The sequence below is a fragment of the Danio aesculapii genome, chromosome 13, assembly GCF_903798145.1.
Source record: "Danio aesculapii chromosome 13, fDanAes4.1, whole genome shotgun sequence".
Taxonomy (NCBI): Eukaryota; Metazoa; Chordata; class Actinopteri; order Cypriniformes; family Danionidae; genus Danio; species Danio aesculapii.
The window spans coordinates 37,135,067-37,157,566 of NC_079447.1; the positions used below are offsets into that span (position 1 = coordinate 37,135,067).

The 22,500-nt window shown below is 37.4% G+C and overlaps 1 protein-coding gene across 3 annotated transcripts in view; it reads right to left on the bottom strand.

Moving 5' to 3' along the window:
* Nucleotides 1-22,500, bottom strand: part of bag5 (BCL2 associated athanogene 5) — a 41,240-nt gene that overhangs the window by 913 nt on the left and 17,827 nt on the right. For all 3 annotated transcript variants that reach the window (XM_056471049.1, XM_056471051.1, XM_056471050.1), the window contains exons 2-5: nucleotides 18,646-18,919; nucleotides 15,696-16,124; nucleotides 8,227-8,450; nucleotides 1-3,824 (exon numbers count right to left, since the gene is read on the bottom strand). The exon at nucleotides 1-3,824 is cut by the window's left edge and continues 913 nt beyond it. In XM_056471049.1, coding sequence (XP_056327024.1) covers nucleotides 3,299-3,824; nucleotides 8,227-8,450; nucleotides 15,696-16,124; nucleotides 18,646-18,919 — 1,453 coding nt within the window. In that variant the 3' untranslated portion in view covers nucleotides 1-3,298. The remainder of the gene's footprint in view (nucleotides 3,825-8,226; nucleotides 8,451-15,695; nucleotides 16,125-18,645; nucleotides 18,920-22,500) is intronic.

Genomic DNA, 22,500 nt, shown 5'->3' on the forward strand with positions numbered 1-22,500 from the left:
GCTGGCTAAAACAACTGCAAGCCTATTGTAAAGTACTACAGTACAGAGAACAGTATTAAGACTTGCAAACAAGATTGACATCAGTATGACATTCCTGTCATTGACTAGCACAAAAAATGCCTGTTTATTAGGGAGCGCAACTGCACTAACTATTAATCTGTTCTTACCACAACCTAGCGTTTTTTTGCTTTTTTTCTGCAGCTTCTTTCCTTTCCAACACCACTGCACCTTCATCTTTTTCAACAAGAATGCATTTAAAACTAATGTCTGCATTTCCTGCAAGCACAACCAGACTTTGATTGTTGCTTCATGACTGTTGATGGTTGTTTAATCTGGATGTGCTTTTATCTAGTGCAGAACAGAGAGCAGTGACCACAGCGCAAATGGGACACGACCGAAATAAACTGTAAATTGTAACCTGACAGCTCAGATTAGCAGAAAGCAGCTCAGTGTACCGGCTCAATACTCATGACAGATATTATTTCTAAAAAAAAAGTCATATGAGGGCCATCACCTGGCATCCGTGATAAATTTGTAAACAGTGGAATTGTATACTCCTGGGTTGTTTTTTTTTTTTTTTGTAACCACCGATTAGCTACTCCTACAAGTTTCTGCATAAGTCTCTATGGAATTTTAGTAGATTTTCACACTTCAAGCCAAAGTCCCCAATTAAATTGTCAAAAAAAAACTTTCAATTTTATCAGAAGTTTTTGACCTTTTACTATTTATTTATTATTATTTATTATTTAAGTTAAATGACCTTTTAAATGTGGCCCAAATCAAACACTTCCCTAGATGAGCTATTAAAAAGAAATTAATTCAAGAATGAAAAGCAGTGGCTATCTTTAGGAATGAATCATTGAATTATTTACATAAATTTGTTCTAATAATCTGATAATGGGTTTTTACATTCTTCAACATCCATATTAAAATTTAATGTATTTGATATTTGACATTAGAATTTTTTAACTCATATTGTCACTTTATATAATTATGGTAAATATACTGTGTTTTAGGGCATCACTGTGGCGCAGTGGGTAGTACGATCACCTCACAGCAAGAAAGTCACTGATTACCCCCCTGAGCCCCAGCTTGGTCCATTGGCATTTCTGTGTGGAGTTTGCATGTTCTCCCCATTTTCGCGTAGGTTTCCTCTGGGTCCAAAGACATGTGCTACAAGTGAACTGGATAAGCTAAATTGTCCGTAGTGTATGTGTGTGAATGAGAGTGCATGGGTGTTTCCATGTGATGGGTTGTAGCTGGAAGGGCATCCGCTGTGTAAAACATGTGCTGGATAAGTTGGCGGTTCATTAGTATAATTCCCAGATTAATAAAGGGATTAAGCCAAAATGAATGAATGAATACTGTGTTTTAGTTATTACCTGATAAAAACTAGCTTGATGTTGGTTCTTTAAGTCAGCCTTGTCATTTGATAATGCATAATTTGTATTCAAATAGAGATCCTGATCTCGATTAATCATGCAGCCTTACTTTTTTATGTAGTGTTTCATATAGTGCTAATCATGCATTTGTTTATGATTCAAACCAATGCTAAAAACAATAATAATAATGATAATAATAATAATAGTAATTGACACTGAAGTGAAGTCAAATGCAGCTCACTGCTTTATCTCATCCATCCGTATATAAAAATGTGGACCATATCTGAATTAAAAATGTCATATGTGATTTTCGCTGTTCATATTATCATCCAAATTTGACAGGAAACAAAATAGGATTTGGGTCACATTCAGCTGTGAATGTAGCCACAGTTCTTGAGTGTTTGTTTGATAGCTTGCTGACTTTCCACACTGCTCCAATGCAAATGTCCTAGAATGCCCCTGTCCACTTTGATCAGTCTCACCACCAAAATAGCACACACCACTTTTTTTTTTTTTTTTAACAATCACAGACACACACTTTTAGTCTCCGCTCTATTCCCTGGTGGCTTGCATAGGCACTTTTTGCCCAATAGCAAGAAAAACCAATGAAGAAAAAAGGAAACCTTGTGAACTAGTTTCTATTTTTTGTCCTCCATATCCATACTAAAATGAAACGTCTCCAAAGACAATACCTCATTGGAATTTTTGATTCCCCATCCACTTTGAAATCTGACAAAACTGAATGAATTGTTCAAATGTTTCTCTCGCATGCTTTTTCACAGTTGTCTTCTTTAAAAGACAAGTGTGTAAATTCATGTTGAAAACAATTCTTCCTTTCCCAGTTTGAATAGCTTAAACTATAAGCCATTTTAACAGAAAATACATACTTCACTTTTAAACTGACATCGCAAAGCAGTGTTTATTACAATACAATGTCCTTAAAGTAAACTGGGGGTTATATGTAGAAGTTGCAAGAAAACCAAAAATAATGTTCCAACATTTAGGGTAAGTTGTTGTTTATATGCAGGGTTTATATATGAGGAGCTTGGGCACTAAAAGTGCAAACTATGAACACTAAGCTTGGCTGAATGTTTAAAGAGATGGTTCACCCAAAACTGAAAATTTTCTTTTCTTGTTGCAAATCTTGTTGCAATAGTTTCCTTTTTTTTTAAACAGTTGAACGCAAAAGAAATAATTTTGAAAAAAAAATCTAGATATTCTGTTACCATTGACTTCCAAGTTCTATTATTTGTTTTTCCTACCATGAAATTCGATAGTTATAGGTTTTCAGCTTGTCAAAATATTGTCTTTAGTGTACAAAAAACAGAGGAAACTTGTTTGGGTGTGTTTGGAACCACTTGATAGACAGTAAATGGTGAGTAATCTTCATTTTTGGGTGAACTATCACTGTAATTATCTGGAAATGGCCCCATTGTGCAATATGCTGTGGTCGAATCAGGGAATGATGTGTTTCCAAATGGGTCATAGTCAACAGGACTGAAGAGGTGACGTGTTCACACTGCGAAAAAGACATGTGCTCCACACAGGCATGTGGTAAAGCAGAAAGCAGATTTTGGCAGCAGAACAGGGTTTAGCACCACACCACACCAACCAACAGCTCAGATTCAACCAAAAACATCATGGATTATTGTCAGGAAAACAAAAGCTTCATGTGCAGAAGAAACAGAAACTCCTGCCAGAAGATGGCTGTTTTCAGGGACCAGAAATGTGCCGACAAAAGCAGCAGGTACAGTGCATCATGGGTAACAGTGTCGCTACCCATGGCGATACACAAAGTCTTTTATATACAAATTAAAAATTTCACCCATGGCCTGTATGGTTGGCAAGGCCGTGCTAGTCCTGATATGTCGCACATTTGCGGATCTTTAATCAGAGAAATCCAGTGTCTCATCCACTCAGTACTCCCACTCATCCGTCTTCATATCCAGATAACTAAGAATATTCTGGGCATGTTTAACAGCTTGCTTACGGGCAGTTTTGGTCCCCTGGTCACCCTGAGGGTCCACAGCATCAAGAGCGAGAAGTTGTTTGGTCAGTAGCTCCTCCAACACCATGTAGCTCTTGTCGGCCCTCTTGCCGTCAAAGCCTAACACCTGAGCCTGCAGATCACACAAACTGCCCAGCACTCGCCACACGGCTGCATGAGGCGGAGGCTCATCTGGCCCTGGATTACGCCGTCCTAGTGCTTCCCAGAGGTCTAGGAAGGTGATGAGTGCCTGAACTTCCAGTACAGCCCTGCGTCGCGCCTCCCGTATGCAGGGATTTCGGCCTGTGTTTACCTGGTCCAGATGGTTAAGAAGACCCTGCAGCTCTATTCCCTGTCCTGTAGCTCCATGCCGAAGCACCTCCTCTCGCAGCACTGACACACGACCCCTGATTGCCTCAATTTCACGAATAGAGTCATTCTGTGCTAGATCATACCTGGAAGAAATTTTTTTTTAAAGTATATTATTAGAAAAAAAATATGCTTTTTAATTCATCCTAGTAAATAAATCTTGATCAAATATACACATGCACCAGAATTACTTCATAACCACTCAATAGTTTGAAATAACTTCCTTTTGTTATTTGATTAGGCTTCTTATCATAAAATGAGAGTGTATAAATGCTGTTAAGCATTGTATTATAAACATATTCTTTATTTTGATGGTTATACTAAGAAGGCTTATATAGCACATAATAAACAGCTGAAGTAATCCAGTTCCCCGTATGAATAAAATATACATAACATAAATGGTTAGTGCTCAATGCTCACCTTTTTAAGGTGGCCAAGAGTGCTTAATGTGCTGCAATTTAAGAAAACGTATGCAATAACAAAAAACACTAGCAAATTAAGAAAAGATCTGCAAATCTTCACAACGCATACATATTAAAAAACACACTGCATTTGTTCACAATGAAAACATGCTGCATTTTCTCACAACACTTGCAAAAAGAAAACAAAACACAATGAAAATGTTTCAAGAGTACCCAAAAACATGACAAGCATAGCTGTATACTCAGTGAAGTTGCAGGTGATCTTTGAAAGGGGAGTTTTTGTTTGTTTATATTAACATCCTGATTCCCTTGTTTTTGTATTTTATTAGCCTAAATAAACATACCCTAAATAGCCAGGTCCCGTTAAAACATTTCTATTGTGCTACGTGCTGTTTTAAAAAGCGTTGAGAGAAAATGCAGCGCATTTTTTTTAGATATTGTTTGCGTTGTGAGAAAATGCAGCACATTTTATTCATTTATTTACATTGTGAGAAAATGCAGCGTTTTTTAAAAACGTGTTTGCGTTGTGAGGATTTGCAGCACATTTGAAATAATAAAGTTATAGATAAAGAGAAAGATAAAGTTTTGAATGATATATCATCAAACCACCCAAGCATTTTCCATTCGGAGAATTACGGTATTTAATACCTTAGTTCTTATAAACAATACAGTAATAAAATAAATTATTTACAAGGCTACTGAAGAATACGCCGAATATGCAATATGATCGGCAATATTGATCACAGTGAAATGAGGTAAGCGCTCGTTTTTATATAAACTATAAATGTCTGGCCGTGATGCGTATTTATGCCTGTCTATAAAAAGATAATATAGCTTGAAACACTTGAATATTTTAGAGTATGTAAAGTTTGCACAACCAATGTTTGGTCTTATTAACTTGCTACCCATAATTAAACGTCATGTAGCCTACTTTTTGATTACTTGACCTGCGGATTAACGGCAGCACCAGTGGACATAAACGAGATCTGTGCATAACAGGGTTTTATGTGTCCCCAATATGCAAAGTTAAGAGAGTGCACGACTCCATAAGGTAACGTAAATTGCACACACTTGATTATGAAATGTGTGAAATCAGGGACGTGTCTCACAGCGCAAAGCATAACTTATTAAACGCCCATGCTTAATTGGTCATCGATAAGGTCTATCGGTTTTAAAGGGTTACCAACAATAAATCGATCATTGAGCAATCTTTAGCATCCCTAGTTTAATAAAATGTAAAAGTAGAGTCAATGTTATTAAAAGGCACACACAATCTATCAATTAATCTATCCAATACAGGGCTCTAGACTAACTTTTTGCCTTGGAGCGCCTTTTTTTCTTTGGTGCACCATGCATTGCAATGAATGTTTATAATTTTATATTTATATTAAAGATAAATAAGGCAAAATAATATATTTTTACACCAACAAAAATATCTTGTGGTTTTGCGCTTGTTTAATAAAAGTCATTGTAATTGTAACATTCAACATGCAATAAAATGCCATTAAAAAAACCTAAACCGCATAATTTTTGTATTTACTAGTAAAATTAAGTTTTATATTCGGCCTATACCTAAATTAAAAAAAGCACTAAATAATTTACATATTTATAAATTACACTAATTAAACTAAATAACTATATATTATGCTAAATAGCTAAAATAGGCTATATAATCTTAATCTCTAATTAAAACCAAAGTGATTTAGCAATGCCGCACCACTGACATCGGAAACCACAGTGAGCACTTTTTCTGAAATTATGCCTTTCTTTTTTACACTTACCGTGCGTTTAATGTTAAATAAATCAATAATGTATATTTATACCTATAATTGTATCCTGTGTGTGTGTGTGTGTGTGTGTGTGTGTGTGTGTGTGTGTGTGAGTTTGTGTCTTTCATTACTGAAGCTCTTCCAAAACCGAAAGTTACTTCATCTGTCTGGCAATATTTCGGCTTTCAATCGAATGGAAAAACAATTTAGATTTAGTCAAAATTTGCAGAAACTGTGTAAAGAAACGGTGAAGTGCAGCCACACATTGAATCTGAGGTCTCATCTCGATCTCGCTGTCATCCAGACATCGATAAGTAGACACCACATAAATGTCAAGTCGCAAAACTGAGGCCGGTACCAGCTGAAGCCCTTGCGAAATGTCAAAATACAGCACTGAATTGAACAGGTAATTACTTTGAGTCAAAGAGTCTATTTGTAGGATATCTGTAAACATGTTATGTAGAAGTAGGTGTTGCCTAAACTGCTATTACATTTCTAATAAAATTAAAACCAAAATACAAATAATTGCATTTTTTGTTACATAAAAATATACGGAAACAAAATAAAATCCAAAGGTGGCTAATTTGTAATTTGTTTTAATATTAATAAAAAAAAAAACATGCTTAGACTTTTTAAGCCTAACGGCTATACGCTGCCAATAGGCTATTACTAAAAATAATTTTATTTGAACTGGGTTATAATGTATATTTTAAAATAAAAAACTAAATATAGCATGTATCACTGTCATTTAACATGTAATTCATAACACATCGGAACTATAGACCTGCAATGTGTAAACATAGGTGTTGGTCAATATAGCCTACAGCACAACGCTATTGAACTAATATCTCAGAGGAAGATTATGTTAGCCTAATTTGAGAGATTTATAAAATAAAATACGTTTAAAAAAATGAACAACATGCAAATCGGCAACAAATAAAACTGGTTGCGTGTTTCAGCACTTGCCGCAGGATTAAGCAGATGGGGCTGTGTGTAGCGCCTTTAAGCAGCCTGTGTCAATCAACTGCTGCTGGTGAGCGAGAGTGCGCGTAAGAGCGCAAAGCCGGTATAGATATAACCAAAAGCAAGTTTATTTTATAAATATTTCATTAACAAAACTTCTTAAAAAAATTCATTTAATTTTACCCTTCGAATAAATTTTTTTTTAGTTGCACCATTAAGAAATCAGGGCACTTTAAAGCCCTGCAATACTTTGCAATAAAATAACGTTCTTAACCATTTTTTTTTTTCTAGAAAACCGTTTTCAGAATGTTTTGTTTAATAAGGAACGCAAGAACAAAAACTAAAAAAATATAAATTCTGCTCAGAGTGAACCAAATGGATTAACGATACAACGATTTTTTAAAAAAGGGGATCGTGCAGTAATTTTGATAGTCCACGATCAAATATAGTGTTATCACATAGCCCTTTTTTTAAAGTCAGGCATGCATCTTTTGATTCTGGATGTATCTTTGAAAATTTGATGTCTTGTATTGATCGTTTATGAATTGACTGAATGAATTGGCATAATACACATTTACCTGACTAATAAATTGTTGTGTTTTGAATTATTCAAACAGAGTTTGTGTTTAAGTAAATTGGTTATATATATATATATATATATATAACTTATATATAGTAATGATCATGGTATGATGAAATAATTTTGTCTTGATTTAGTAGATAGCAGATCTATGGGGTCCTGACAAAAAATATTCTAAACTGAGTAAGTAGGGTTCTGCCTTTTTAGAATAGTGATTAATCGCCTCTGTTTAATGACCAAGACTGACATGTTTGTGTTTAAGAGATTATATACTCGGCCGGTACAGGATGTTATAGGAATCTGAATGAATGAGAATAATATACAATAACGAACCAAAGAGAATGTTCAATCATAATCTAAAGCAATATTAAAAGAAACAAAATCTTATCAATGTTTAATAATTGGAGTCAGATAAAAGGAGGATAAATATATTAATATAATAGACCACCTCTTACTAAAATTGGAGTCAGATATGAGTTAAATTTAAAGTAAATCAACATTGTGCACTGGAAAGACCGAACATGCAGTGAACCTTTATTCACCAGTAGACACCGTTGTTGGACTAACTGGCTGGACCTTACAGTCTCAACATTTAAATTGTTCGAGAATTTGGGATAAATGTGTGAGTGAACTGAAGACATGCCATTTTCACTTTTGTAATGAAAGCAAGTCACAATTAAACTTCACACCACCAAAAATGTTAAAATGGGATAGCTGTTGTAGTTTGTGTGTTGATGTGTGTATTTAGTGCTACCTGTGTGTGTCTTCTCCTTCACCCTCCAGGTCAAGATGTTTCAACAGACCGTTGATCTCTTCCACCACTTGTTTTCTGTAGTTCCTCACAGCAGCATTACTAGACACATCCAGGGCATCAAGTTTAACCAACAGTTCTGTAAGGATCCTCGCTAAGTGGGCACAGCTGTCACGCCCACTCAGACCCATCAGCAGAGCCACTTCCTGGCAGCGGGCGCCACTCACCTACAGGAGATTAATTCAGTTTAGCTTCTCCTCATTGTACTGTCAGTTTAGCTTAATTTGTTTCATGACATTCATTGTTTTAGAGAATTTCCCCCCAAAATAATTAACTAAGAAAACAATTAATATATCAATTGAAAATTCTTAATTTCACTGAATTTACTAAATTTCCACTGAATTATTAGATAATTACATGCCCATGTTACATTAAAAAGTGATTAGTTATGGTTACAAGTTACTTCTAACAAATAGTAACTGAATTATATCATTATAAATGTATTACTTAATAAATAAATGTATAATAAATTATTATTAAATTACATAAATTATCATTCTACACTATTCTTTTATATATTGTCAACAAATAAGTCTAAAAAATAAATATGCTTTATAAGAAATGTAACAAATATCTACTATAAATATTACAGTATTATGTTTAGAGTATTATTTGTATATAATGGTTGAAACAGAATTCTGCCATTATAGAAGATACTGTACATTAAGGCATTACAGCTTCTTTCAACAAACCTTCTAATTTTCATTCAGGTTTTAATCTTGGTATAAATGTAGTAAATCCCTTTTTGACATCCAGCATGATTACTGCAGAATCCATGGTTTTTCTCACTGACACTGATGTGCAGTGGCTAAACCATGCCTTCATTCACAGCAATCTGATGATTTGGAATTGTGATTGCACAGTACTTCATCAAAATATACTGACATGACTGATTTGTTTCACTACTATTGATTGTTTACATGTGTCAGACCACCAAACTTGTTTTAATTGCTTTAATGCAGTGGCTCTGTCTATCCCTTTGAAAGCGTCACCTGCATTTTAACCAATCATCATTAGCTATGTGCTACGGCACAGGTGTCAAACTCAGTTCCTGGAGGGCAACAGCTCTGCACAGTTTAGTACCTATTAGGGTAGGGCCATGCTGACCAATTTGGCATGTCTAATGTGAAACTGCGATGGACGATGGTATTGTCATCGTAGGCAGCGATGAATTAATCATTTATGAATAATTAATTAATTCATAATCAATTCATTATTTGTATCTGACCCGCATGGTCTTTGTTTTACCCATAACCAAATCATAAATAAATAAAGATAAGTTACATACAAAATACCACCTGTCAATCACTTTTTCCGCAGGACTCTGGCATGAATAGGCAGAGTGATCTATGTTGTTATAATGGTGTTGACAAACTTGGTTAGTAAAAAAAGTGCACAACCAACAGGAACCAACCAACAGTATCTGTGACAGGTGCTACGACACGTTACCTGATAGATTCAAAAGACCAAAGAGTCGTTAGAAAGAGACTAAACTAAGAGTAACTAAACATCACGTTTAACAACTTATAGTGAGACGCGGTACAGTACATCCTTGATAAAATGTTTGACGTTCACTGGTTTTGTGCTCAAAGCATTCGCTGATTGCCTGGAGCTCAGACGTGTGCATATGCTGCAGCGCATGCCAGAGTGTGTGTGTGTGTGTGGTCACGTGATGTGGTATAGTGGTATAGTGGTCAGTGGTATAGTGTGGATGGAGATCTTTTAAGAAATGCTAGGTGAAACGCCACTGCGGACGTGGATTGTATTAGTGTAAACGAGGCCTAAGTGTGTATTTTTCATGAGTGGGTTGCTGCTGAGACAAGGGAGCAGGCTGACAGAGTCAGAGGAAAACCACTTCAGTGAGCTCAATTGTAAACTATATAAATGATTTAACACCACATTTTATTGTCAGTAACATCGTAGTAACAGAATTCGTAACAATTTATTTGAATTCTCGTTACAGAAAAAGGTAATTCTATTAGTAACACAGTTTATTTATAATGCCTTTATTCCCATCACTGTATATGGGTTTGAGTAAAATTGATAATATATTATATAATAATAATAATTCTTTAAACCTTTGATAACACTTCTTACAAACTTCTAATAAAAGTAGTTATTTGTAATATTGTTAATTTTTCCATTCTTTTCTTGTAATTAAATTATAATATTAATAATATTACAAAAATAATTGATGAAAAAAAAATCATTAGTAAGTAATTAGAAATAATTGATAAATAAATAATTACTTTTTTTATTTGATAAGCAATAATTATTTTTTTTTTTTTACTTTGGAGGCGTGTCCAAACGCCAGGTAAAAACTATATATTTAAGCACAGTAGGTTTAGCTAGCAGGAGAAGCACTTTAGCATCGAGAGCAACACTGTGTAAGTACATTTAGACCTGTTTTCAGTTGCTGTGTTTGGTTAGAGAACACTTAGACTTGTTTTCAGCTGGTTGTGTATGGTTGTAGGACATTTAAAATTGTTTTCAGCTATCTGTGTGTAGTACTAGAAAGTTTAGCCACTGTTTCCTTGGTTACTGTAAGAGCTTGTGTGCCGAGCCGGACGTTTTTTCGCACCCCCCCGCTGCAGTTTCGGGTGTTTTTTTACTTTGGATGCGTGTCCAAACCCCAGGTAAAGACTATATATTTGAGCACAGTAGGTTTAGCTAGCAGGAGAAGCACTTTAGCATCGAGAGCAACACTGTGTAAGTACATTTAGACCTGTTTTCAGTTGCTGTGTTTGGTTAGAGAACACTTAGACTTGTTTTCAGCTGGTTGTGTATGGTTGTAGGACATTTAAAATTGTTTTCAGCTATCTGTGTTTAGTACTAGAAAGTTTAGCCACTGTTTCCTTGGTTACTGTAAGAGCTTGTGTGCCGAGCCGGACGTTTTTTTGCGCCCCGCCGCTGCAGTTTCGGGTGTTTTTTTACTTTGGAGGCGTGTCCAAACTCCAGGTAAAGACTATATATTTGAGCACAGTAGGTTTAGCTAGCAGGAGAAGCACTTTAGCATTGAGAGCAACACTGTGTAAGTACATTTAGACCTGTTTTCAGTTGCTGTGTTTGGTTAGAGAACACTTAGACTTGTTTTCAGCTGGTTGTGTATGGTTGTAGGACATTTAAAATTGTTTTCAGCTATCTGTGTTTAGTACTAGAAAGTTTAGCCACTGTTTCCTTGGTTACTGTAAGAGCTTGTGTGCCGAGCCGAACGTTTCGCGCCCCGCCGCTGCAGTTTCTGGTGTTTTTTTTACTTTGGAGGCGTGTCCAAACGCCAGGTAAAGACTATATATTTGAGCACAGTAGGTTTAGCTAGCAGGAGAAGCACTTTAGCATCGAGAGCAACACTGTGTAAGTACATTTAGACCTGTTTTCAGTTGCTGTGTTTGGTTAGAGAACACTTAGACTTGTTTTCAGCTGGTTGTGTATGGTTGTAGGACATTTAAAATTGTTTTCAGCTATCTGTGTTTAGTACTAGTATGTTTAGCCACTGTTTCCTTGGTTACTGTAAGAGCTTGTGTGCCGAGCCGAACGTTTCGTGCCCCGCCGCTGCAGTTTCTGGTGTTTTTTTTACTTTGGAGGCGTGTCCAAACGCCAGGTAAAGACTATATATTTGAGCACAGTAGGTTTAGCTAGCAGGAGAACCACTTTAGCATCGAGAGCAACACTGTGTAAGTACATTTAGACCTGTTTTCAGTTGCTGTGTTTGGTTAGAGAACACTTAGACTTGTTTTCAGCTGGTTGTGTATGGTTGTTGGACATTTAAAATTGTTTTTAGCTATCTGTGTTTAGTACTAGAAAGTTTAGCCACTGTTTCCTTGGTTACTGTAAGAGCTTGTGTGCCAAGCCGGATGTGTGGAGCGCCCCGCCGCTGCAGTTTCGGGTGTTTTTTACTCTTGAGGCGTGCCCAGCTGAGCTCAATCAGCAAAGCGCTCAGGGGTGTATATAAGCGGCTAGTCTCACCGTCGACTCTACCTGCGCGACTCCACAGAGCAAAGACACCGACAATGCACTTGAGTACTTTTTCTTTATTATTTTACTTTATCTCTGCACTCATTATTGTTTTCCTTGCACTTTTATTATCTGTTTACTAATTCCTGTTGTTACTAACACTCGCAAAGCACGGGAGGTACGCTGCAGGCGCAACCCTCACAACCTTCGATCAATTCATGTATCTTTTATTCACAACTCTCTCTCTCTCTGTGGGCCTCTGGAATTGTCAATCTGCTGTTAACAAGGCAGATTTTATTACCTCCATAGCCACTCATTCTGACTTTAATCTCATGGCTCTAACTGACACCTGGTTGGACACTGCTACACATGCAGCTCTTTCTACTAATTTCTCTCTTTCCTACACTCCTCGTCAGACAGGGAGAGGGGGTGGGACTGGACTACTGATTTCCAAAGAATGGAAATTCACTCAGAGACCGTCCCTGCCAAAAATCAGCTCCTTTAAATTCCATGCTGTCACCATTAACCACTCCTTCCACATAAATGTGGTTGTCATCTACCGCCCACCGGGTACATTGTCACTTCTTAGATGAACTGGATGTTCTTCTCTCATCTTTTTCTGATTATGACACTCCCTTGTTGGTGCTAGGTGACTTCAACATTCACATTGAAAGACCTCAAGCTGCTGACTTCCAGACTCTGCTTGCCTCTTTTGACCTCAAAAGAGCACCTACTTCTGCTACTCACAAATCAGGTAATCAGCTAGACCTTATTTACACTCGACATTGCCTCGCTGATCAAACACTAGTAACTCCACTACAAACATCGGATCATTTCCTTCTCTCTCTCAACATCCACATTACTCCTGAGCCGCCACACACTCCAACTCTAGTTGCCTTTCGCAGAAACCTACGCTCTCTCTCACCCAATAGACTATCCACCATTGTTTCAAACTCTCTTCCTCCATCTTGCAAACTCTCTGCACTTGATACGAACAGTGCCACTGATACACTCTGCTCCACGCTAGCATCATGTCTAGACAGACTATGTCCTCTTACATCCAGGCCAGCCCGTGCCAGTCCTCCTGCACCCTGGCTCTCTGATGTTCTCCGTGAGCATCGCTCAAAACTTTGGGCTGCTGAGAGAATTTGGCGAAAAAACTAAAAATCCTGAACAGCTCATAACATACCAAACTCTTCTCTCTTCTTTCTCGACTGAGGTTACTTCTGCAAAGCAGACATACTTCCGTCAGAAAGTCAACAGTGCCACCAATCCTCGCTTGCTTTTTAAAACATTTTCCTCCCTCCTCTATCCTCCTCCTTTACCAGCATCCTCCACACTCACTACTGATAACTTTGCTACATTCTTTTGCACCAAAACTGCAAAAATCAGTGCTCAATTTGCTGCACCTACAACAAACACGCAAGATTCACCACCAACACCACACACACTCACCTCTTTTTCCCAGCTCTCTGAGTCTGAGGTGTCCAATCTCGTGCTATCAAGCCATGCAACCACCTGTCCGCTTGATCCCATTCCCTCTTATATCTTGCAAGCTATTTCTCCTGCAGTCATACCAACACTGACTCACATAATTAACACATCTCTTGACTCTGGTCTATTCCCTACTTCATTTAAGCAGGCTAGGGTAACCCCACTGCTAAAGAAACCCAACCTGGATCAAACGCTACTTGAAAACTACCGACTGGTATCCCTGCTTCCATTCATGACCAAGATTTTGGAAAAAGTAGTTTTCAATCAAGTCCTGGACTCTCTTACTCAAAACAACCTCATGGACAACTAGCAATCTGGCTTTAAGTAAGGCCACTCAACTGAGACTGCCCTGCTCTCGGTCGTGGAGGATCTCAGACTGGCTAAAGCAGACTCTAAATCATCTGTCCTCATCTTGCTGGATTTATCAGCTGCTTTTGACACTGTAAACCACCAGATCCTGCTATCTACGCTTGAGTCACTGGGCGTTGCAGGCACTGTTATTCAATGGTTCAGTTCTTACCTCTCAGACAGGTCATTCAGGGTGTCTTGGAGGGGAGAGGTGTCCAACCTACAGCATCTAAACACTGGGGTACCTCAGGGCTCTGTTCTTGGGCCACTTCTCTTCTCTAGCTACACGGCATCTTTAGGAACAGTCATCCAGAAACATGGATTTTCCTACCACTGCTATGCTGATGATACCCAGCTATACCTCTCTTTTCACCCTGATGATCCCTCGGTCCCAGCTCGCATTTCAGCCTGCCTGTCAGACATTTCACACTGGATGAAAGATCATCATCTTCAGCTTAACCTCGCGAAAACAGAAATGCTTGAAGTTTCTGCCAACCCGACTCTACACCATAACTTTTCAATCCAGATGGATGGGGCAACCATTACTGCATCCAAAATGGTAAAAAGCCTTGGAGTAACAATTGATGACCAACTAAACTTCTCTGACCACATTTCTAGAACTGCTCGATCTTGCAGATTCGCACTCTATAACATCAGAAAGGTCCGACCCTTCCTATCTGAACATACAGCTCAACTCATTGTTCAAGCTCTTGTTCTCTCCAAACTGGACTATTGAAACTCTCTACTAGCCGGGCTTCCAGCTAATTCTATCAAACCTCTTCAGCTGCTTCAGAACGCAGCAGTCTTTGATGAACCCAAAAGAGCACATTTCACTCCGCTACTCACTCGTTTGCACTTGCTGCCAGTTGCTGCTTGCATCAAATTCAAAGCTCTGATGTTTGCTTACAAAGCGACCCCTGGCTTTGCTCCTTCGTATCTGCTTTCACTTCTGCAGATTTATGTGCCCTCCAGAAACTTGCGTTCTGTGAATGAACGTTGCCTCGTTGTTCCATCCCTAAGAGGGAAGAAATCACTTTCCCGAACTCTCACATTCAATCTGCCCAGTTGGTGGAATGAACTCCCTAACTACATCAGAACAGCAGAGTCACTTGCTGTCTTCAAGAAACGACTAAAAACTCAACTGTTTAGTCTCCACTTTCCTTCCTAATCTTAACTGCCTCTCTGGCTATACCACTAACTGTACTCTCTCTCTCAAAAAAAAAAAAAAAACTGTACTAATGCTTAGCTTCTTAGACTTTACACACCTGAAACTTGTCTATAGCACTTGTTCACTGCTGCTCTTATAGTTGTGTAAATTGCTTCCTTGTCCTCATTTGTAAGTCGCTTTGGATAAAAGCGTCTGCTAAATGACTAAATGTAAATGTAAATTGATCAAACAGATTAAATCAAAAGTTTTAAGGTTTCCTCAAAAATACAACTATAATTTATTATAATTTATAAGTTATTGTGTAAAACAGAGTAAAAAAGTACCATTTTCTAACATTGAAAATATTCTTGCTTTACATGAAAGGAAAATTCCTAAGATAAAGACAAATTACAGTAGTTTTCTGCTTAGGATGTGATTCCTTGTGAATTTGTCTTTTTGTAGTTCCACTCACCTGCGACATTACTTCATTAATACCCTGCACAGCCTCATGTGTGTCATCAGACAGTGGCAGTGCCAACGTATGAGTTTGTACACGACCCTCCAGTATCTCCTGTACAGCACAGACCCGTGTTAGCGCCTTATAACGGGCTTTCCTGAGTGGTACACTTCCACCCGTCTTCACTTGAGCCAGCCGCATGGCCACATCCTGCACAGCCTCCACCAGCTCCTCACTGATCTCAAAGGCATCTAGAGCCTGGCCCTGGCGAAAGGGCATCACAACCCCTTCATTCAACAGGTTTCTCGCCTCTTGGGTCAGTTCCTCAATGGCCAGCCGGGATGGGTGTGTGGCATTGCTCTCCAGGTAGTGGAGCAGACCCTCTACCTCTCCTGCTGCACGCTTACGAGGCAGCTGGAGCTCTGGACGGCCTTCCGTCTCCACCTGCGGGGGAAAGTAAAATATGGTTAACAGGGTCACTTTTTCCATTATACATGCCTATAACATGCCAAGTTAACATACTTGTTCATCTGAAAAACAATGCTGAAATCTGTTATGAAAATGTCTGTTACGTGCCGAAACGCTGTCTTTGTTTTAGTTCTTTTAATCTGCTCAACGCTTACCCAATTATATTACCATATCAAACCTTGCATTTCATTTATGCATTCATTCAAAAAGCATGCGTCTGTGACCGAAACGCTACCTTGGGTGGACAGTAGCAGACTCCGAAATGAAACACCGTTTCAGAGTTCCACATAAGGTTATTAAGTAGTAAATAATACTAGTATTACCAATGTACCATTAGGTGAGCAATTTACATTGTAACCCTGTGTCCTAACTACAAGCTACGTGATGAAATTTGCAGTGATAACAGGGTATATACAGGAATCAGAGATTAAAATTCTGTATTTTTCAGGACCTTTTTTAAGACTCTTTGCATACATTTTAAGACCTCATAACCACTTTAGGTTTCAACCAGTAACATTGCCGATATTTTAACTTACAGTATATTTACTAAATACTGATTGCAAGAAATTAATCCTTAATTAAAACTGTATTTATATACTGAACAAAAATGTTAATCCAGCAGGTGGTGCCTTTACAGCAGCAGGAATAACAATGTTTCCCTGGTTACTGCAGTAAACAAAGCAGCCTGATGTCAAATCTAGCACGATTTCTTTTGATTTCATAAACTACACAGCATCCCATTATTCAATGATTAAATTCAGGTAAAATTTAGCATATCGATACCAAATTTAATACCTTGTAAAATAGCATTTAAGACTTTTTAATACTTTTTAAGGGCCTTAAATTTCTCTAAACTGATTTGTCAATTTTTTATATTTTTTAAGATGCCATGGAAACCCTGTGATAAGCAATGTGGCTGACTGCACCAGACTAAACATTTAGAAGCACAGAATATGCACTCACTTACGAAATCGTAAGGTTTATAATCTAATTAATACATAATAAACCGTTTTGACATTATTGAATGTACATGCTGAATTACTGATATGTGTTTTATTTTGAGTAACAGTTCTGAAGTTTAACTTCAAATGGTTTATTTTATTTTCAAGATCTACTGCTGCTTTCAGTAGTATGGCAATAAATGTCATGTAAAATGGCATTTAAATTCGCATTGTTAGCATTTAACACCGAATAAACCACATGTGTACCTGAGGTGATAATTGTCAGTTTATCCTGTTGTTCAGCTGAAAGAAATTGAAGCCATTTCTAATATCAATTTAAGGTGTTGGTTAAAACAAAAACTTCTTTTAATATGGAAAATATTCGTTCTATCACGTGCAATTGCCGTTATATAGAACACAATTTAAATCAGCCTTTAGGCTCGATTGTCAGACTCACTACTGTTGGTCCTTAATCTGGCAACCTGCGCTTGCGTTTGTTTTGATCCAGAAATGCAATACCTAGATCAACTACTGGGTGTCAACTTGCCTATATTTGATGTTACTTGATATTTAAATGCTGCTCATAGCTGGCAGACATGTATTTACATAACAACTGCAATAGTCTTACAAAATACTATTAAAAAAAGCAACATTGACATTTTTGAACATGTAAAACTCGCTCTCTGACTGCATCTTTTAACAAATTGTTTTGCCAAAACATTTTAATTTAATCTTTATTCGTTGACAAAAATGTCAGTAGCAATGTCAGAGTTTTTGTCATTTAGAACAGATTTTTATTTAGTTTTGGCTAGATTCTGTTGAAACATGACAAAAAAATTATTCATTAACACAACGAACAATGTGCTGTTAAAATATAAATCTTGATATATTACACCAAGTTATTTTAATAGCATGACAAATAAAACAAGCAAATAACCTTCATGATCACAAGCAGTCAAATGTATTAATTTAACAAATTTTGTTATTGAGTGAATAACTGCATAACTGAAGGAGTCAGATTTTTTTTCTGTTTTCCACTTATATACCATTGGCATATTCATTCATTCATTCATTTTCCTGTCGGCTTAGTCCCTTTATTAATCTGGGGTCGCCACAGCGGAATGAACCGCCAACTAATCCAGCATTTGTTTTACGCAGCGGATGCCCTTCCAGCCGCAACCCATCTCTGGGAAACATCCACACACACTCATCCACTAAGGACAATTTAGCCTACCCAATTCACCTGTACCACATGTCTTTGGACTGTGGGGGAAACCGGAGCACCCGGAGGAAACCCACGCGAACGCAGGGAGAACATGCAAACTCACACACAGCAATGCCAACTGACCCAGCCGAGGCTTGAACCAGCGACCTTCTTGCTGTGAGGCGACAGCACTACCTACTGCGCCACTGCGTCGCCATTATTGGCATATTGTCAATTATAATTGTCTAATAGTAAGATTTACAATTTTCATAAAAAGCACAATTCATTGCATCATGATGAAACATCACGTCAGATTATTTCTGACAAAATCTGAATTTTTTTTTGTCCAGACCTTATCAACCTCCAGCAGTAATCGGGTCAGCTCACGCTCCAATCTCTTATACTCTCTGTCGTTCTGCAGGCCGCTGTAAGAGCACACCTGAGGGCCCAGCGAGGCAATCTCCTTCTGCACTTCATCCAGCCGTGACAAAGCTGGATGCTGCCCAGGATATGGGCCCTGCTGTCCTGCAAAAGCTGCAAAGGGTCCTGGCATCTGCTGAGTCTGGGACTGCTGACCACCATGATCCATTGTCCTCTTACCACCATCAAAGGGCTTCCCAAATAGGCTGAAAGAGAAACAGAAAAAAAATTATGTAAATAATATTTAAATAACCAGCAAGGTACATTGGGTACATCTACATACAGTGGAAGAGAGAGAAATTTGTTTTGGTCTTTGAGGAAATCTTTTTTGTGCATGCAAGTTTTATAATCTGGTTTGATATTTTATAAGCTAGTTTGAGTGTGGAATATTTTGACAGGGGAAAAAATAAATCAATATTGGAAATTATGACCTTAAAAATTAACAAGTACTGAAACTTGCAAGCTTACATTTGTGAAGAACTTTAAATAATTGGTCATAGAACTTAAGACACAAATGTGATTTTTTAATATCTTCTGACGTATGTGATATTATCAAAAAAGAATTATATTCAAAAACAGTAATGGGGTGAAATATAATTACATTTTAACTGGGTTTTAAATGTTATAAATGTTAAAGTCAACTGTGCTGCTTAATCCCGAAAAAACAACAACACATTAATAAAAAATATAATATTTAATAACATTTACAAAAAACTGCAATCAATCATAAAATATATCATGGTAATAATTACAAAATAATAATATAATGTAAATTTCTGTCATAAAAAATCTGTCTGAGACATGTTTATTGTCAATACAATAATCTATGTATTTTTTTTTGTAACACATTTTATCATTTTCTTTAGCATTAAATGCACAATATGTAATTTTCACAGCAGGAGGAAGCATATTCACAAATAACATTGATGGATTAGTTGGCTGTGACACGACATGAAAGCCTTTTATTATTTATTTATTATACAGTAGATGACCACTCCTTTTTGTCTGCTTGTGATAAAGTGTGAAGAAGCAGCACTGTTTTATCCTACTGAATACATTTTAAGGTTCTTTTATAATGCTGCTGCTTACATATTAAAGCATCTTTGGTGTTTCCCAGTTTTCAATATGACCGAACTGAAAATTGAGAATATATGATATCGTTAGCATGGCGACACAGTTAAAATTGCTTATTTTATATTGCTTATTTTGGGCAACGCTGTGTCGCAGTAGGTAGTGCTGTCGCCTCACAGCAAGAAAGTAGCTGGTTCAAGCCTCGGCTGGGTCAGTTGGCATTTCTGTGTGGAGTTTGCATGTTCTCCCCATGTTCGCGAGGGTTTCCTCCGGGTGCTCCGGTTTCCCCCACAGTCCAAAGACTGTACAGATGAACTGGGTAGGCTAAATTGTCCATAGTGTATGAGTGTGAATGAGTGTGTATGGATGTTTCTCAAAGATGGGTTGTGGCTAGAAGGGCATCTGCTGCATAAAACATATGCTGGATAAGTTGGCGGTTCATTCCGCTGCGGCGACCCCAGATTAATAAAGGGACTAAGCCGAAAAGAAAATTAATGAATATTGCGTATTTTATAACTGGGTCTGTGCGATTTTTTATTGTGAATGAATAAACTGTCTCCACAATCTGCTTTTGGAGAAATAAAGTCTTATCCATTGCAATTTTGTCACCCTCCAAATACTGTATCCTATAACACGACATGCATCAAACGTTGACTTAATGCCAGAGTTAGACTCACAGAATAGGACACTTTTTCATAATGACAAAAGTATGTTAGTTGCATCTGCTTTAAAGCCTTGCCAGTTCATCTGCATGATGCACACACTTTTTTTCAGAGCAACATATGAGGGGCGTTATGCATACAACAAACCATGTTAAACAGTGCCTTGTTACGTGACCAGTCATAGGAATAATGCCGCTATAAATAAACAGTGTTACTAATGGCAATACTTTTACTTGATACTTCAGTTACCTCTGTTACAATGGCGTTACCGTTACTGACAATAAAATGCTATCATTAAGATTGCTGAAGCGGTTATCATACGAGCAATGCCTTTCTCTGGAGAACCTCACATTCTCTAGGGTGGGACACATAGCCAACCAGTGATGATGATTGGCGTTTCTTTGAATGTAGTGTACTTGACAACATGATGACTGGCTTAGATAAAGTTCTTTTCCATTGTTTGCCAATCAGAGGCAGTATAGTTCGGGTTCACACACAAGTACAAGCACAGTCAGTTGCACCCAAGGACCAGGAGTCAGAACGATGGCACATCCAACAAGGTCAAAGGTAGCATTTGCTAACTGGAAATATAAGCACTATACTTTTCCCTTGTTGAGAAGATGAAAGGCGAGAATGTTTATGTATGGCTCAATGGTTCAAAATGCCCAGGAAAAAAAAAAGTGTTTCTCTGCGTCGATGACAAGTAATTCTAATCCAATGAAGCACCTTACGTCGTCACATGCCGCCACAAAATTAGTGGCTATGCAGGTGATAACATGAGCTCTGTTACCAAAGGAGGAGACAAAGCCATGACCTCAAAGCAAATAAAACTGAATTTTTCTCCACCACAAACACTTTTTACTCAGACAAAATTCAACTGAATAATATCTAAATATATAGTTGTGGACATTAAAATAACATTACAATAACATTAAACAACAACATTGAAATAGTGTGGATTACTGTACAATGTTTTATTTTTATTTTATAATCATTTGACAAATTTGATTTAATTAGTTAATTTTGTATATATGCAACTCAGTAACTATTTGTGAAAAGTAACTAGTAACTATAAATAATGACTCTTTTAAAGGAACTTGTCCAACACTGTATGTGACTAGTCTTAAAGAAATAGCAGACCAATGCTGCAGCTTGTCATAAAGTAATAATTCACCCAAAATATTAATTGTCAACACTTACTCACTCTGATAAAGTCGAAAATCGGTTTTAATTACCTTCTGAAAAAAGATAATTTAATATTAAATAAAAATGGATGGCGTGGATTTTCTGATGGATGTCCGCTCCAGGATGGAGTAGCACATATCCTTTCTTGTGTCTTAATGATTATTAATAAAGTTGAATGTTTAAGAGCCTAGATTATATGATGATCTTAGTGTCATCCCACTTCAGAGTATGGAATAATGTTTGTGATAGCTTTTCTGTATGTCAAAAGATTTGTTTCCTCAGGATCTACCCAGCTAGGTCAGAGATTATGGAGACCTCTTGAGTGGACCTGGACTCTTGAAGAATTGGAACCAACTGTTCCTATTGTTATTTGCTATGTTAATTATGTCCAAAGTGATATTTGCCATTTTATTTGTTAAATCTTTTAAAGTTAATTCCTTTGTATGTAAGCTGTCAGTTTGGATGTAGATTATACCAATTTTTAACTTGTTTTGATAAAGACAGCTGAGAGTACACTTTGCCTTGGGTAAGAAACAGATTGTACTTTGAGTGTGTGTGTGTGTGTTCTATTCAGTTGTGGATCCTTTCACAAGTCTGGGGTCAGCTCTGAACAGCCTAGTGGCTGTCTGACGTTATATGCTTGAGATATTGAGATATTGCTCAGAATTGTACGCACGCACCCAAGTGGAAATTTTCTAGGTCTATCTGTGTTTTAACCAATCAGGTTTAACTAATCAGGTTAAAACACCTATATGACGCAGTTAATGATGTTATGTAAGAGTGTAATTGTTGATGTTTTGAGATTGTAAGCGGAGCGTCCTACAAACTCATTGCGAGTGTTGAAGCTGGCTTCTGCTGATGAGACTGAA